Source organism: Serinus canaria, chromosome 1A (genome assembly GCF_022539315.1).
Source record: "Serinus canaria isolate serCan28SL12 chromosome 1A, serCan2020, whole genome shotgun sequence".
Lineage (NCBI taxonomy): Eukaryota > Metazoa > Chordata > Aves > Passeriformes > Fringillidae > Serinus > Serinus canaria.
Genome location: NC_066314.1, coordinates 34,337,060 through 34,355,578, shown reverse-complemented (window position 1 = coordinate 34,355,578; position 18,519 = coordinate 34,337,060). Strand labels below are relative to the sequence as shown.

The 18,519-nt window shown below is 46.6% G+C and overlaps 1 protein-coding gene across 2 annotated transcripts; it reads right to left on the bottom strand.

The window, feature by feature from the left end:
• Positions 1 to 813: 813 nt before the first annotated feature.
• KCNMB4 (potassium calcium-activated channel subfamily M regulatory beta subunit 4) lies at positions 814 to 18,271 on the bottom strand. Of its 2 annotated transcripts, XM_018910466.3 has the most exons (3): positions 17,863 to 18,271; positions 8,669 to 8,796; positions 814 to 1,055 (listed from the first exon to the last, which is right to left on the bottom strand). In XM_018910466.3, the coding sequence occupies exons 1-3, from the start codon at positions 18,199 to 18,201 to the stop codon at positions 887 to 889; spliced, it is 636 nt and encodes a 211-aa protein (XP_018766011.2). In that variant the 5' UTR covers positions 18,202 to 18,271; the 3' UTR covers positions 814 to 886. The 2 variants fall into 2 exon arrangements, 1 of the variants encoding a protein (XP_018766011.2); XR_003945965.2 differs by lacking the exons at positions 8,669 to 8,796; positions 17,863 to 18,271 and adding an exon at positions 7,366 to 7,462 and having other exon boundaries at positions 918 to 1,055.
• Between the last annotated feature and the right edge of the window lie 248 nt (positions 18,272 to 18,519).

Below are 18,519 nucleotides of genomic sequence, written 5' to 3'. Positions count from 1 at the left end.
TCCTCAGCAAGCACTCAGGCACTCCACTACTTGGGTAAGATGCTGGCAAAACTCCTATAAAACCAGTACTGTGAAATCCCTGCTCATTACAGCCTGGAGCATTCGTGGAGAGGTTATCTGAGAGGGGACAAGAAAAGCTGTAGGACTGAATACCACTGAGGCAATAAAGTTAGATCCAGTATTTAATCATCTTTTCCAGTAACCATTTCATTTTTTTTAGAAGTATTTCTGAGATATTTCTACATTTTATCACAGTGAATGGGTGATGATGAAAGATTTTGTCTAGACAGAAGGTAAAGTTTGAACTTCAAAATTAAGTTCTACACAGTGGGGGGGGGGAACCTAACCAACACAATGTTACATTTGCCTTAAGCATTAAAAAAAAAAGAAAATGCAAAAGAAAAAAAAAAAGAAAAGAAAAAAAAAAAGAAACCCCCCAAAAGTTAAAACCCCCTAAAACAACCAAATTTTATAATTTTGGAAATATGTTCTATCTAAAGTAAATATTTTAAATATTTAATATTAAACATTAGCAAAGATTGCTTTGTGGAGATGAAAGCAACATCATCTGGGAGTTTCATAAACTGTCTCAGTTTCTGGGAAGCTGCTCTTCAGCACTAACAGCACACAGCGTATTTGGTGCAGTGTAGATGTCTCTTTTTTGTTTTGGTAGAATATACTTATTTAGTGCCATAGCAGAAGAAGCAATTAGCAGGCATTTCACGGGGCAATCTCCCAAGAACAGTCCTGAGACAAGAGCTACTCCACCACAGATCAGACCCTGGAAGGAGATGCAGCTGGGTGCCCCGCAGACCGGCAGGTGTGTCAGGCTGCCCCACCTGAGACCTTCTTGAAGGTTTCTCTTTTCTACACGCAGCCTTGCCACTCACAAATGCTTCTTCTTTTTTATTGCCTCTGCCCTGATAGCCAAGCTCTTGGCACAGATGGTCAGGACCACGATGAGGACTCCGACCAGGAAAGTCACCACGGGCCAGAGGAAGCAGTGCAAGAGAACAGTCTCGTCGTGGGTGCGCTTCAGCATCACATCGTCCGGCCTGTCAAAGGGGGAACAGAAGATGGAGAAAATATAAATCAACATCATATCCTCAATTCATTAGTGACAGTCATCTAACATGGTAAGGGTAAAGGTGATTTATTTGCCAAAGTGTTAGAAAATGATTAAGTGGATTATTACATTCACTGCTTGCATTTGCCTTTTTATCACCAGCACTCATGGCAGGCTGTGAGAGCTTTCCACTTGCAGTGTTTACAGGCTAACAAGTTCATTTGGATTAAAAAAGAAAAAAAAAAAGAAAGAAAAAAGTGTTGGTTCTCTTGATCTTTCAGCAAATATGATCATCACAAACAACAATGAAAGATACAGTATCACACTGACCGTGGATTGCAAAACCACTCTGGCAAAACCATAATACCAGGCAGCATTTATACAGATCTACCTCAAGTGTTATCAGGCCCTGTGAAATGGATTTAAAGAGTAATTAAATCTTTGCTTTTAGCTTTGAGCACTGATGTGTCCATAGGGCTACATGGAGGCTCCTGATGAAGCAAGCCCTGGCTGTGGTTTGGGTCTGGGCAGGGAGCTGGTCCCTGTCCTCAGCCCTGGACTGCTGGTGGCCCAGGTTAGCCCAGCTGCACTGGCAGCAGGCTGCAAGAAATCCCTCCCCAGCAGGACTGCAGCCTGCCCCGGGTGCCAAGGCTCCCAAGTCAGCTCCTTCCCAGCAGTGGCCTTCTCAGCAGTAGGCTGTGATTTGGGGCTGTGCACAGCAGTGCCTCTGTAGACTTGAGTAAGCTCCTAGAGGCACAATTTGGCAAAACTCCCACGAAGGTCTGAACTCCTTGCCTCCACCAGCAGCATCTAATTCACAGTCATGGTGGGGTCTGTGACAGGATTATGCACTTCCAAAAGGAAACAGAGGAAGGAGGAGAATTGAGGTAGAAGCATCTTGAGACATTTGGAAATTTAGCTGTGCCACATGTCTGAAAGATCTGCTGTCCATCTGCCTCTTCCAAGTCTGGGAGGTTGTTGGCAAAATGTGATGGCAGTTTTTCCTCAGCTCTGGCTCTGTCTGCTCTCCCTTGCAGTTTAATAGTTATTAAATCAGCCTCGTGGCATTTGCACTTTGCTCCTGCTTTCCCATCTACAGCCAGAGACACGCAGTCTGCTGTAAAATTACCTGCAAAGGAGAGAAAGAGAACTTTCTCCAACTAGAAAAATATCTGTAGTCTTGACTCCAGTTGGTCCTCACTCACACCGAACACTCCCATCGCATGCGCTTCACCAACGCCACCCAACACTTCTTGGAGCAGCAAAGCTCACAGCCTAAAATCCTGGCAAACCAGGCTCAGCAAAGTCCTGGGAATCAAGGTCTCCTAACATGGTGGCACATGGGAGCAGATACCTGCTCAATGACTGTGCTGTCTCTCCCATGACAGATTTGTCCTGATCAGAAAGGAACCCTAGGAAAGAATTCTCTGTCGAGGAAAAAGAAGGAACTCTTTTTCCTTCACTGAGAAATTGAATGGAGATGCTTGCAAGTCTACAGAGTTTTATCTATCCTTAAGGAGCTACTGGAGCCAGACAGCCAAGCTACACCTGATGCCAGATTTAATTACACCTGCACTTGCATTTGGGGTCTCTCACCCAAAACTGCTGTCTGGGGAATCCTCTGCACTGTGCCAGCCTGAAAGTCCCCAAGGCCAGCACCATACGTCTCTCTTTGTTTCTGTAGTAAGGAGCAGAATAAAACTCTGTTGTGAGCAGCTCAGCTATACAAAATTTGAAATTCAGCAGCATAAAAAGATATCAAAAGGATCCCAGGTACTGGGATCCCAGGTGTTGGTATTTGTATTCAGTAGTGGAATGTATGAATGCGGCACAACCGCAATCCTCCAGCTATATAAGCAGGCACAGGTGGAGATTATGAATTGGATACAGCAGTATTGACTTCATGGGTGCAAACTCACCAACCTGTGCACCTGAACAGAGAAATCCTCTCACAAGAGGCATAGGTCTGCTCCCCCCACAGTTACTGTATCATCACCTGTGAACAACAGAGTGCTAACTGGCAAAGAGGCCATAAGGAGGCAACACTCAGTTTTCACAGCTCAGAACTTATTAGTGACATTGAACTTTAAGTATTTTTTTTAAGCAGAAGTTAGTTCAAAAATAAGGGACAATCAAAAACCTAGAAAATTTGATTTAATTAACGGAAAGAAAGTGTGATTGGGGAAAGTAAGATATCCTTTAGACTGAATCTTAAATGTTTTGAAGAACACAGGTACCAAAGACAAAAGTGATGGATGTCAAACACTCATTATAGATGTGACTATGACTTAGTAATTTAAAAGAGTTTCCCTTTTAGAAAAGAGCCTTTAAGTAAGTTTTGAGCTGAGGTTTGGGTTTAGATGGGTATTGTTGCTATTTTTAAGGACAGCAAGAGTCCCTACGCACTGGAGTGGCCTCACCTTGATTCCTGTTTTGGCAGTTTTGGGTGCCACAATATAAGAAAGATGTTAAGATGTTGGAGAGCATCTCAAGGAGGGACATGATGGTGAAGGGCCTTGAGGGGAAGCCACATGAGTGGTGGCTGGGGTCACTTTGTTCAGTGTGGAGAAGATTGAGGGGAGACCTCTTTGCAGTTAATTCCTCCCAAGGGGAAGCGCAGGGGCAGATGCTGATCCCTTCTCTGTGGTGCCCAGTGACAGAACCCAAGGGAATGGCATGAAGTTCTGTCAGGGGAGGTTCAGTTTGGGTGTTAGAAAAATGTTCTTCTTGCACAGGATGGTTGGGCACTGGAACAGGCTCTGCAGGGAGGTTGTCACAGCACCAAGACTATCTGAGTTCAAGAAGCATTTGGACAGTGCTCTCGGGCACGTGGAGTGACTCTCGGGGACGGTGCTGTGTAGGGCCATCGGCTGGATTGGATGATCCTTGTGAGTGCTTTCCAATTCAGAGTATTCTGTGATTCTGCAGCACTTGAAACACACTAATGTCACTGCTCTGGGCTTGCTTGGCAAAGCTAGCAGTTTTGACTTTTCATGCTACTTTTATAAAGGTGACCTGCCTGCTCCCACAGTCTGAAGGCTTGTTGTTTTACTTTGAAGCAGAAAAGGAAAGGTGCTCTGTCCCCAAGGGAAGACTTCTCATGGTAAAGACCTGTCTTTGCTAGAAAGCCTAAGAGCATCACCTCCCTGGTGCTGAGGCAGTGAAGTTGAGCCCAAAGGAGGTACATCATGCCTAGAAACATGCCTCTTTTCCCTGTGAAAATCAGCTGATTTATTTAATTTGTTGCCTTGCTCCTGTAAGTGCAAGGCAGCAAATTTCATTGTCTTCAATAAACCCATCTTTGCTCTGTGACTTTATATAGTAGTTCAGTTCAAAGATGTTGGCAGAGGGGTTGTGCCTATTCACCCTAAGCTTGATTATTGGCAGTCTGTCTCTTCACTCTAGCAATGCAGCCATTCAAGTTTCCAGTAAAGGTAAAGCCTCTTGAGGGAATACACCCCAAATCCTAACACCAGTCATCCATGCATAAAACAACAGCAGGGGCAAGAAGGAGCCCTAGTGGGACAAAAGGGGAAAGCCTGCAGTGATTGCAAGCCATGCTCAGGCATTCAGAGCTGGTTCTTGCTGCCAACAGTGATGGCCACTGTGCAGCACCACCACTGCCCAGCAGCAGTTCCAGGCTGAAACATCAAACAAACTGAAAAAAAAAAATCCCTGAAGAAGCCTTTGCCTTAACCCTGAAAACACAGCTTTCTCTTCCACTGAACAGACAAGGAGGAAGGAATTTTGTTTTCGTTGCTTAAAGGTGAGACCAGGACTTATTTTTAGCATGACTTTGAGCTCAGGGCTAGACCCTTGTGGAGCTTTGAGCAGGGCTAACTGGATCAGTTATATACAACACATCCCTGTTAGGTTCTGCCAGGTAGTTCAGACACCAAATAAAACAGGACTCCATCAGAGCCTTCAGAGCAATTACTGAACATCATGGGGAGAATTGCAGTGCAGGGATCACCAAAATGTCATGTAGGACCAAAAGGTTACAGGCATATGAACATTTCAGTCTTCCCTTATGAACCAAACTGTGAACCTAATGTCACACAACAGTAGCTGACAGAGGTGGAGGTGCAGGATAGGGAAGCCTTACAAATATCTTTGTATTCAAACAATCTGGATTTAAAGATGTTTGCAATAGACTGACTTTTCCCCCACAGATATTCACATCCCTTTGCTCTGACAAGCAGTTATTTTTTCCCTTGTTATGGCAAGATGCAGAGATCCCCAGCTGGATGGCTGCTTGCAGAGGCAGCACAGTGTCCTACTGACACTCCAGTCCTTTCCCCCTCGAGCCCAAGCACTGCTCCACAGGTGGAGGGAATTCATTTAGAAAACTGTGAAGTAACAGAGCAAACCAAGATTTATGTTCCAACATTTTATGGATGAGCAGCCTTACTACCTGAGCACCCTTGGCTTACACACATAATTATTCTGAGGAGGTGGGAACCCTGCAGGGCACCCCAAGAACACACAGGTTGTCACTAATCACTTGACAGGGTTTGCTCTTCAAATCTCTGATAAATTTGAATACAGCATCCTGCAGCAAACACAGAGGAGGTTAAAGCATGGCTGGCTCATCTGCTGTGCCACAGCAAAGGAAACACAGAGTGTTTTGTGTGTGGGACAAACCCAGAGCTAACAGCAATAATGCCATATACTCAGCCACTAGTAAGAAACTGCTTGACACAGGTTGCTCTGCCTGTCTCTGCATGGCATGAGACAGTGAGGTCTCAGCTCATGGCAATCTTAGTTTCTCTCTTTTTTGTTTTTGTCATGGATGTCAATGACACCTGGAACATGAAGAAATAAAGTGACAGGATCTTCCCCATCCTGCCTGTTCCCACTTTAGGGCATGCAGCTGTGGCCCTTGTTTGCATGAGGTCACAACTGCAGACTGCTGGGACACTGGGTGTGAGATCCAGAACACCAAAGAACACCCTAGAGCTCAGTGCCTTCTCAAACCTTTGGCAACAGCCTGACAACTTCATCTGAATTTGCCCTTTATTTTAGAGTCTGAAACACTGAAGGGTGGTTTCTGCTGTGCTGGGCTTCCTTCAGACTGGGGTATCATCATGCCAACAGACCTTCACCAGAGATCCAGAAAAGTGACTTCCCTGTGCAGCTTGGCCCCCTTGTCCCAAAGCTTGCCAGAGAAGAGTGCAACACTAAGGTTAAGTGCCTACAGTGGCAAAGCAAAACCTCACTCTTCAGTAAAGCTCTGAGCTCCCAGATAAGCTGTGCTTTGGTTCCCTAAGACAAATGTCAGGCAGATAATTTTGCTGGGCAGTTTGATTTACAGTAACTAAGAATGGTTGAAATTGCCAAGTCTGCTTCTCATCCCTTTTGCATAACTTTGAACTGTAAATGGCACCTCTTCTTTTCATCTTTCCAAAGTAACCTGTTGAACCCACCAAACTGAAAGGGAGAAGTTACCCAGCAGTGCACTCTGCATGCAGCAACAGTTCTGACAAGGAAAATGAAGTAAACTCGACAAAGAAGTGTTCATTCATTGCCTGCATATTTACCTAGAATTTTATTCTGCTGTTTCAAAAGAGGGAGTATTAATATTACAAATACTGCAGTCTCTAAGGAACTAGTTACTATACATTTTATACAGACTGACAGAGAACAGTTAGCTTGTCCACACAGTGAAAAAATACTGTCAGAAAGCATGCACACTTCTATTTTGAAGGGAACAGATTTCTCCCTCTTTGTTATGGTTTCTTTTCACTGCTTTGCAGGCTGCTTACTCATCATTGCTCTAAAAGTATACCCAAGCAAGCACATTCCCAGTCAGCAGAACTTATCTCCCAAAGCTCATTGCTATCTCCAGAAGAAAATAGATGGTTTACACATTTCAGCTTAGACTATCTTCTAGTATCTCTGGCAGTGAGCCTCTCTTTTCCTGTGTATGAATTGTTGCATGATCAGCAAAAGGCAGTGTTTCAAGGCAGCCATTCTGCTGGCAAGAACTTTTAGCAGTATAGGATTCAGCATCTTTAGGGGAAAAAAACCTTTCCTGAGTGCTGCACAATTTCTCAGTGCCAGCTTACATAAATGTCAGATGCTAGGCAGCATGCAGCCTTTGCAGAAAAGCTTTGTCTTTGCTCCACCAAAATGTAATGTGAGAATCAGCTCCCATAGCTCTGGACACCTACACTCTACACTCCTCTACAGCAGAGAAATAAACATCTCTGGGCATCTGACCTGTATCAGGAATTTATTTTGGGGTAAGATAAAAGGCTCCTGTTTCTCACCACTGACTAAAAAAGCCACACAGTTACCTTTTACATCATCCTTTCCACACCAGTTTAGATGTATCCTAGCCATGACTTCTCCTGCAGACAATCCCGTGTTTCTGACTCTTCTGCTTGCTTGGGCAGTGGGTGGTGCTGCAAGTCCCAGTTCTCAGGAGTACAAGGAACAGGCAACACCTGCCTGCCCAGAAAAACCAGAATCATAATTTGGCTCCTGGTTACCAGATCCAGGCTTTGGCACCTTGAGGACTCCCAAGAAGATCCCTGAAAGGTCTGATGTCATCACTCAGAGTGCCCTAAGTTTTAACCTCTGAATGTTTCTTTCCCCTCTAAAGGAAAAAAATTTTGCTACAAAGTTTTGGTGGTGCCCCTCTGCAAAGAGTTAACCAGGGACAACAAACTCATCCTGGGCATGCTGGCTGGGGTCTACAGTCTTTTCAGGGAGACAGCTTTTATAGCCAGCCTAGAACAAACCTGAAACCCCCCAGGCACTCAGCAGGACACTCACAGGGAGGCAGGCATTCCTCCACCTGCCGTCCATTCTCCTCCTGATTATCTTTCTGAACTTAAATATCCGGTGCCAACACTCCCAGACTGAGCCCTGAACTGCACCTGCAGGTCATGAGCTGTTCCCTCATCCATTTAACTTCCAAGTGTTTGTGGGACAGGACTAACCTCCTCCTGCAGCCACATTACCTTTCATTTCCTGGCATATATCACCATCAGAAAGAGACAGGAAAAAGGACTCCCTCCCCTTTCTGTTTACTGGAGGAAGGAAACCACAGATCATACACATGGAAGTAACATCAACACTGGCAGCAAAAGTAAGAACTGAAACAGAAGGGTAGATTCTTTGGCAGTTCTGCTGCTGCTTATTACACATATCTGATCTAATAATCCTCTATGAAAACAATTGCTGAGTTAGTTTGTCATATTTACTGATCTCTCCTTTTCTTCCATGAACACAGTAGGGTTTCTTTCCTGTGGAGAAAAGGAATGTTAATATCCACAGCAGAAATCTGCCATCTGAGTGTTAAAAGCCAAGATGCCTTTTGCTATAAAAATTGCATGTTTTAAGGAAAACTTTTCTCGAAGTTTTATATTTTTACTTCAAGTGGTAAAAATACTCCTTTCTGTATAGCTTTTCATCAGTAGAGCTGTCTTGCAACGTTCTGCACTGAGCTCTGTGTGATAAACCACATTGCCCTGGAGGGGGTCTCTGTGTGTATGTACAGATGCAGGCCTTTATATGTATTTTCAAACAGAACCAATGGACAGCTGTTAAGCAGATACATAAGCACTCCTGCCTAGCCAAATGGAGATTACTCACCTCAAGTGCTGGTTAAAATAGCACGTAAATGGTTGAGAGCCCACTTTCTCTTTCCAGTATTTCTGCTTGTACGTGACGTTCTCAGAGTTCTCCTGATCGTCTCTTGCACAGGGAGGGATGTATGAGCACTGCCAAGACACATTGCAAAACAGAGTTACTGCTGGGCTCAAGAACTCGGGGCATCACTTCTCAGCCTTTTCCTCATGATACCAGTGTGACTGAAATGGACTGAGAATAATAAACAAAAGCTCCAAAGAAACAGAAAAGAAAGAGCAGCTGAACTTCAGCTGCTAATCATTCTGTATGGGTACTGTAAAACAATAGAGTAGCATTCAGAAAGAAAAGAAAGGCTTTGCCACGTTTGTTCCACTCTTAAACCAAACCACTTTGTAACATCTTGGGGTTTGGCATGATGAATGTGAAAATGCTAATTTCATTTTGATGTATTCCTAGTCAGCTGCATGGATTGGATTTGAATAACTTCCTATTTTCAGTGAGGCATGTAATCACAAGTTTAGTTAAGGATCATGCTAATAAATAACTCAAAGAGTCCAGCAAGCTTTCCCAGATGATGGGATATCTGGCTGATGTCCACTGATACAAGAAGGTATTCTTCCACTGTCTACAGCACATGGAAAGAAGAAAAAAGGCTCACAGCCCTGCTTCAGCAGAAAGGTTCAGCATCTGCTTCTGCTGTACAGAAGTCAAGGAGAGTTGAGCATGCAGCTGAGCTATCTGCAGATCTCACCTTCAGACATCTGCTTCAAAGCCCAGAGATCAAGGGAGATTCCTCCCCTAACTTGGTGCCCTTGGGACTGGGCTTTCAGAGGCTCCCTTTGGGTCACACACACACTGAATCAAGTGTCAGACTATCAGAGTGCAGTGTCCCAGCACAATCCCTCTCATTTTTACCAGGCATCCATACAGGAGATCAAGACAGGAGCTGTTGAACCACACTGAGGAACAGAACTTGGCTGATCCTCCTATGACACAGAGGCTTTTCACCCTGCAGGACATACGGACACCAAGAGAACTGAACACACTGAATTTCAATTCCTTTAAAACTGGGAGCTGCAAACAGAAAAAAAATGTGACTGGGAAGGTAGCTAAAAAGCCTCCTGCTTAGGAAGGATGGGGAAGCAGGAGGTGAAGGGTGTGGGAAGCCCCTGGAGGGGGGCCCACATTTGCTCACAACAATAATTTCTCCAGTGTCCTGAAGGCAGGAACAGCAAGGAGAGCAATGCCCTCTCTGACATGAGCATAAAGGTCACCATGGCTCACTGTGCCTAGCACTGCTTCCTCTCCTTCTGCTGAAGTTGCACTGGGCCCTACCCTGCCCCCAGCTGCACACTATACCTAGGAGGTACAGACCTACAAAACCACATTTACCATACAACAGCTTGAAGATTTGCCATTCCAAGGGCAAGGGAGAAATCTCAGGATTTTATTCCCCTGATCATGTAAAATCTGACCACTTCTGTCAGCACCTGCAATTGCTGCCAGTGTTTTGCATGCTTCAGAATAAAAGAATCTGCAAGGTCTTCCTTGCTGCTTCCAAACTGAAACCTACCTTTTCCACATGCAAGGGTCTCCATTTTCACATGGACTCCTGGCTGTGTTACCATGGCACAGAGCTCCCTTTAGTTCCCTGTTCACAGGACCCTACACAAGGATTGTCCCACTGCTGATGAAAGACAGAAATGAGAGCAGCACCACTCTACTTGAGAAACCAGAATGCAGGACTTATCACATACTGTTATTGCCATCTTAGACAATATTCCTTGGTCAGCAGAATTTTTGGTTTGGTTGTCCACTTTGGAAGCACCAAACACTCCCCTTTTTCCTCCACACTCCCAGTGCATAAACACATCTGTGCAGCAGCTGGGCAGAGTCAGCAAATTTGGCATGAAGACACCTGAGAGCACTGCTGGCTCTGCTCTGACCCCCTGACAGCCCCAACGTGCTGCACCATCCCAGCTGCTCCCCTCCTCCCTGCCTGGCCCGGGGTCCAGCACTTCCAACATCCTCCACTCTGGTGTTTTCCTGTGTGGAGCATTTCCTGCTCTGGAAATGGCACCAAATCCCATGAGCTGTGCACTCACTGCCTGCATCTGACAGTAATCACCACACTGCTCTTCCAGCCCCAGCTTGGAGGTAGCCCCCAGATTTTAGGGGCTCTAGAAAGAGCTCCCAAACCAGACACTATTTAGCCAGCACACAAAATTAACAGCTAGACAATCCAGCTAAGTACCAATAGACATTATTTTGCCCAAACTCACCCAGCTACCTCAACACTGCTATTCCTGTGTTACTGACTCCAGTACACATATTTCCTCTATCCTCTGAAATGTTTCCTGGCCCTTCCTGACTGAGCCTGCTGCTCTCCTCTGCTATGAAAGTGCAACCAGCGCCCCGCCAGTCCTGGTTAAACTTTCCCTGGATCCTTCAGAGACCTTCCACCCCACAAAATATTGCTTGAGTCCTTCTCAAAGCCCATAACCTGGTGAACTTCTGGTTAGCCCCATGCTGAGCTTCAGGCTTACAAACAACCAGAGAGGTCTCTTTTCCCAAGAGATGCCCGTCTGAACAGACAAGTATCAAGCTTTAGCAGTCTCTCAGGATATTTCATCACAGACAGCTTCACACCTTTTCCCATCAGTCCCGGTGCTGTTGGCTCAATATGAAGATATTAAAAGTTGAGTTTTTCAGGGCAGGGATTTTTCTTCCTTTGGAAGATGTAAAGGGGCCCACAGACAGTTTCTCTAGGCAGCACTTCTGTGTTTTCCTGTACCAAATCAAGGCAGTGTATAGGAGTATTTCCAGTTCCTACAGGAGGGACCCCTGGAAGTTGGGCACAGCAGTGAATGCTTTCCAGAACTCAAACTTCACATCATTTTTTCACATGTAATCCCAGCTGACAGAAAGCATGCTGGATACATTTCTACCTCTTTCTCTTTATCTCCATGTGGAAAACACAAAGGAGAGACCTGGGGTGGCCTCACTGCTTCTGCCTGTTGAGGATTAACAGTCTTGAAGAGAGGAATGGTCTCTGTCCAAGTGTGAATCCCAGGGGCCACCCTGAAACACCCACTCAATGTGGCAAAGGCCTTGAGCCACAGACAACAGCCAAGATGCAATCCCAGTGTGAACATTATCAGCTGCTGCACATACACTGGAGCTTGTTTGCCTCCCCAGCATGCCAGCACTGTCCCCACCTACCCAAGGTGCTTTTGTCCCTTTCTGACCCACACAGGGGGCGGATCTCCCTTCATTCACCCTCCCAAGCACGCTGCTAGGGCACTTTGCTTGGCCAGCTCCATCACCCTCCAAAGCAGATTCAGCAGGCAGATAAAAGGGAATCATGTCCTAACAAATTTTGCTGCTGTGATTTGATGGATGAATGTGAAATAATTTCCACTTTGGCAATAGGCAGTTTCTGAAACATTAAATCTATACTCCTCCCTTCCAAGATGTGGCATGAAATACTGACATCAAAACATAAACAAATGCCAACTGAAAGCAAGCTAGGACACCAGTAAAAATGTCAATTGATAGCCAATACATCTTTACACCATGGTTCTGTAGGATTTGTATCTGGGTTTGCTGCTGGATGCTCCCACTTCAGTGTCCGTGCAGCTGCCTGGAAAGATTCCTGGTGCTTCTGGACACTTCATGAAGACAGATATTCTTCCATATCACAGAGAAAGAACAGATGCATGGACTCTTGACTATGGCTCAAGTTCCAGGTTGAATTTCATGCTTTTCAAAGATCAATTCTTGCCTAATTCAGTCACGTTTTTAATTTTAAAAAACAGGCTTGATAGACTACAAGTCCAAGAAAGTTTCAAATGCAAAGAGACACCCCAGCCCAAAGTAGAAGCAATTCAGCCCAACAGAAGACAAACCAAAGTAATTCAGGAGCAAGGTTTCAAAGTCAGTTTCCAAGGGACATGGAGAGGACCATCCTCCTGGCTCCTGGTGAGCTATGGGACAGAGCATGTACCCTTTGTTTGGTGTGGCAAAGCCCTACAACACTGGAGGGCTGGAGTGGAGATCCACCTGCAGCCCGTGGGGAGCCCCACACCCCAGCAGAGGGATGCCCAAAGGAGGTTCTGACTTTGGGGGAACCCCTGGGAGCAGGGTCCTGGCAGGACCTGTGATCCTGTGGAGAGAGGAGCCCTTGCTGGAGCAGGTTTTCTGGCAGGACTTGTGCCCCTGTGGGGGACCCATGCTGGAGCACTTCATAAAGAGCTACAGCCTGTGGGAAGGAGCCACGTTGGAGCAAGCAATGCAGGACTGTCTGCTGTGGGAGAGACCCCACACTGGAGCAGGGAAAGAGTGTGAAGAGGAAGGAGTGCAAATGTGTGGTGAACTGACCACAGCCCAAGTCACTCTGTGCTGGTGGGAAGGAGGAGGTAAAGAAAATCAGGAGTGAAGTTAAGCTCAGGAAAAGATGGGTAGGGGAAAGGCATTTTTATATTTGATTTTATTTATGCAGTACCCTTCTCTGATTTAATTGGCAATAAAGCAGATTAATTTCCCTGAGTCAAGTTCCTTTTTCCTATGATGATAAAGGATGAGTGATCTCTCCCTGTCCTTATCTCAACCCACAAGCCTTTCATTATGTTTTCTCTCCCCTGTCCACCTGAGGAAAGATACAGCAGCTTGGGTGGGGACCTGAAATCCAGCCAGGGTCAACCCACCACACCAAGCAAAGGATGAGCTTCTCCTAACTTTGTGTGTGTCTCCATTCACTACTGGGTTACCTTCATGGCATGGAAGGGAGAAGGGCTGCCACAACCATCCCACTGGGGCAGGCCATGAGCAGGTGGACTTGCTCCATAAGTACAAAAAATTGCCCCCTCCCAGCTGAGTGTGCTGAGGGAACTGGAGCAGAGCACCATATCTGGTTTTCAGCTGCATCTGTCAGTGCAAATGATCATCAGCACAGCCCACTGGCAGTGATCAAACCCATGACCCCTCACAGAGGCTCGAGGCAGGGAGTGGTGTCCCAGGTGAGACAAGTGGGTGGTAGACTTTATCCATGGCCCCTTGGCCCCTCTCCCAGAGGAATTGCTAGGCAGCATCTGCATAGTTTGCCTGTCCCAGGCACCGGCCCAAACACAGATCTGAATACTTCACCAGACGGAGGCACCAGACTCTCACAAAATTATTGTGAAGTTATATTTGTTATGAAACCTCCTCTGCCATGGGTCATATTTAAGAGAGTTCAAAAATTAAGCCCAACTCTATTCACAAGTGTACAGAAGAGATGACTGCATATCATCTTGTCAGGTGGGGCCATTACACAGAGAAGTGTGACAGGAGCACGGGCAGCTGTGGAGAGCAGACAAGGGGCAGCAGCTGCTTTGCTCCCTTGCCTGGGGACAAGGATGGGGAGAATCAGGTCCTGCTGCACAGCTGCTAACATCTGTCTTACCATTCACTCCCCTAAAAGTTTCTTTGGCAAAACAGGGGGCAACTTCTTCCAACCCTACACTTAACTGCAGATGTAGGAAGGGAAATGTCTAAAAAGCCAGAAAGCAGATGTTTTTAGCAGCTGCCATACTCCCCTGTGGCCGGGTCCCTGCGCTGGCTGTGTGCACCACCAACTGTGTGTACCCCGTGGCCGGAAAGGAATAGTGACAAATTGACTTTGGAATTAATCCTGCTTAAGCCTTATCTCAGAGATCATTACTGCTGTCAAGGCAGCTGAAGAAAGGCTACAGTCACTCCAATAAATTTCTTCCTCTGAGACAGCAATCAAAAAAGAAAAAAAAAAAAAAAAGAAATCCATAGATTACTCAGACTGAACACAAATGTAATCGTGTTGGGTGCTTTATATATATACATTCCTGGATTATCTCTGACCCAGCTATATAATCTTTTAAGAGCTAAAATGAATCCTGGGCTGTACAATGATGTGATTATCTTAGAAAGCAAGAGAAGGAAAAAAATTCTTTTTCCTGCATCTAGAAAAATGTTTTTCCTCACTGGAACAGACATTCATATCTGTGATATGTTTATATGTCAGCCTGCTCTACTACAGAAAGTTGAAGATTTTTAATCAAATACACTGGGATTTTTGGGTGGAGTGAAGCTGCCAACTGCTTTATTATTGTTGTGTGTTGTAAGGAGCCTGAATCATTCCTTTTCTCCACTACTGATTTACAGGGAAAAATTACTACCCTACAAAGAGAAGCACCTAAGCAGAAAGTAAAATTTAAAAAAACGTTCAAAACAAACTTGTTCTTCTTTTTCCCTTCTAGCTAGTGGGAATGATTAGCATGTTGTATGTGTGTCTAAGTGCATGAACACAAGGAAGCATAGTGCAAAATGTGATGGGAACAGGAAGGGTTAAACAGCTCTCTAAGTGTTTGTTCATAAATACGTATGGGATCCCAAGCATTAAATCCAACAGATTCCTACTCTGAGGCTCTAACTAATGTATTTCAGCATAAAATCCTGAAAGCTTTCAAAACCAGCAAAACTTTAAATCAAAAATTAAAGGAGAATGTAACTATTTGGCCCCACAGGCATTGAAGTAGGGGGAAAAAGGGAAAACCAAAGAAACAAATGCAGACTTCAGTCCCTTAAAAAGGAATGTTTTCCCAAAGAGACTTGACCAACTTTTCTTCTTATTTTGTATTTGTTTTACATAAGCTCCTTAAAGTAGGGAAAATGATTAGAGCACTTTTTTTTTTCTACACAGTTTTCCACTGAGATAAATTCAATTACTACCAAAGAATACAGTTACATCAAAAAAATGCATCCTTTCTGCTTGGTCACATCTGGTAAATCAGATTTAATCCTCAGCAATCAATATCCCAGGGTAAACAGCCCACATCTAGAGATGCAAGGTGGAAGGTAAAGAAAACAGATTATATTTGTAAAAGCAGGAAAGTACCACACACTGCCAACAGCCTTGTTTTCTTAGGTAGAGTTAACGTGAAATTAATTGTTAAATAAAAATAGTTTTCTGAGTGACATTCACAGGCATTACTTCTGAAGCTCAGAGTGCCTCCCTGCAATTGCAACTCAGCCCCTGGGCAGGTGCAATCCTTCTCTTCCCACCACACTTCCAGAAAGACATAAGAAAATAAGATCAAGAATTAAAAACAGAACAAAACACTTGGACTACTCAGAAAGGCATTGTGGTCACGGTCCAGTTTGAAACTGCTGCTGAACCTGTGGGTGCTGCCAGAGGCACTGAGCCCAGGCATTCTGGTGCAATCAGCACCATTCCCATTTCCCACTTTCCATCTCCCAGCTGCCATCCTTGCTGGAGGTGGCCAAGCAGAGCCACAGGGCCGTGCTTGGGGACAGCCAGGCTGCGCCCTCTGCAGAGCCACGGCATCTTCACCCCCTACCAAAGGGTGACTTTTCTCCTGCATTTTGCCAACTCCCCCCTCCCCACCTGAAAATGGGGAGATGCTTAAAGAAGTCCTGCAGCTCGGCCAGCTAGGGCACTCCTGGCACACCTCTGCCACCACAGCACAGGGAGCCTGGCAGCAGCACTCCCAGGAAAAGGTTTGCAAAGCTCCCTCACAGGCCAACACTTCATCTGCTTTGCTATCAGGCTCCATCCAGCACTGCAGCTTCAATCATTCATCACTTCTGAGAGGTGCCAACAATTTAATCCAAATCCTGTCAGATTTACCATCCTGCTACTTACTCTGCTGATTTTGACCCTCACCACCCCTCCAAGCTGCCAAGGGGGAAAAAGCAACGCTCAGCCCCTGAGTGTGAAACTTTACCTGCCTTCCAAGGGATGGAGCACAACAGCACAGGTATGACTGAGGAGATGTGAGGCTGCACATCCCAGCTGGACACCCAAGCATGCTTCCCAGCCCCTGCAAACAGACCCTGCATCGTGCTGAGCATGGCCCTTGGCACTAGGTTGCATCCACATCTCGGTCAAAGAGCTAAAATTTCCTTCTCCAGCACACTCCCAATTTCAAATTCTTTCAGTTGTAGGAGGATTCCGACATTTTTTTCCTTCTTCAAACTACTTAATAAGATTTCTTCCACTCAGGTGCGTGCTGTCATCTTTACCCAGCATGAAAAGTAAAAGGAGAAGGCAGAATAACTGCCTTTAAAGAAAGAGAAATCACAAGTCACACCTTGCCTTCAGACTTCCCCAGTTTGCTGGAGGATGCAACTTTCACGAATTCTTCATTTGGTCCCTTTTCATGTGGGTGATGGAGGAGTTTAAGAATCAAAACAGCACTGGGGAAACTTTTTTTTTGGCGCAGCCCCTTCCCCAGCGCCCCGCCAGAAGCGGCTCCATTAACATTTCTCCGTGCGCTTTGGGGAGCGGCACCCGAAGTCCCCCACGCTCCGGGACGCGCAAGGCAGCGGCATCGGGCGCTGCCCGAGCACACCGACCTTCCCGCCGGCAGCAGCAGGAGCTTCTCCTCCCCTCCCAGCGGCGTCCCGGGGCTCCGGCGGGGCCGGCCGGGGAGCGGCACAGGAGCCTCCGCGGCTGTCCCCGCGCGGCCGCCCGGGGACTGCGCTCCGGACGCGGACGGGACTGACGGAATGGGGATGGCAGCGAAGTGTGAGAGTGTGTGTGTCTGTGGGTCTGTGTGTCTGTGTGTCTGCGTGCACGTATCATACTGAGTATAGTATATGGTACAGTGCAATACACTCTCTAGTATATTATACATTATACCGGGTATGTTATACTATGTTATGCAGAATCACAAAATATCCCGAACTGGAAGGCACCCACTGGATCATCAAGACCATCTCCTGCACAGGACAGCCCCAAGAGTCACACCATGCGCTTGAGAGCGAGCGCTTCTTGAACTCTGTCAGCTTTGGTGCTGTGACCACTTTTCTGGGGAGCCTGTTCCAGTGCTCAACCACCCACCCTCTGAGAGAAGAACCTTTTCCTAGGAGCCTAAACCTTCTCTGATTTGATAAAGATATAAACCAAACATATAAACATAGATGTACAGTGTATAACGTTTATAGATATACACTATAGAGACACACTACTTTTTGCTGAGCAACAAGCAAAGCGGCATTTCGGACGGATGCTCCCTCACTTTACTCACCACCCCTACCTCCCAAAAGAGAAATTCCCGGAGCAAGCAGGGGGCGGGCGCCAGGAGCGGGGAAAGGGCACCGACCGCCGCGGCGGGACCACCGCCCGCTTTTTGAGAGAGGAGGGAGTCCGCGGGTCTCACCTTGGGGTTAGTGCGCAGCTGCCGCTCGTCCTCATGGAGCAGGGCGGGAGCGGAGGAGCGGGAGGTGCGGACCAGGACCTGGAGGCAGGGGTAGCGGGCGGTGCCGCGGCAGGCGGCCCCGCAGGAGAAGGTGCAGGCGAAGCGCTCCCCCAGCTGCCGCACCGCCAGCACCGTGCAGTTGGCGGAGCCGCCGCCGCCCCGTTCCTGCAGCGCCGGGCGAAGCCAGCAACAGCCCAAACCCAAGAGGGAGAGCAAGCCGGCGGCGATGAGGAGGAAACCCAGCCGCATGCTCTTGTCCTCCGCCTCCGTGTACTCGTAAGCCGCCCGGGTCCTCGCCATCGCCCGGCTGCCGCTGGCATCCGCCGCCGTGCATCAGCCACTGCCATGGGCTAAAGCTACCGCCGCTCCCCGCCTCCCTCCCCGCCTCCTTCGCGGATGACTGTGCGTGTAACCAGCGCGAAAAAAAAAATAATATATATATATAAATAAATAAAATGCAAATTTAATCCCGTCTGACCTAATTCAGGGCCCTCCGGGGGTGGAAAGGGACAGATTGCAACGGGATTATCTGACCCTGGAGATTTGCTGTGCGGAGGGCTAGTCCGGATTAATACTGGGTACCATCATGCAACGTACAATATCTAGAAGAGGGTGGGT

Coding starts and splice junctions, on each gene's coding strand:
- KCNMB4 (XM_018910466.3), bottom strand. CDS start 18,201: ATGGCGAGGACCCGGGCGGCTTACGAGTACACGGAGGCGGAGGACAAG. Junction 8,797..17,862: donor AGCTGCGCACTAACCCCAAG/GTGAGACCCGCG, acceptor GTGTCTTGGCAG/TGCTCATACATCCCTCCCTG. Junction 1,056..8,668: donor TATTTTAACCAGCACTTGAG/GTGAGTAATCTC, acceptor CCCCTTTGACAG/GCCGGACGATGTGATGCTGA.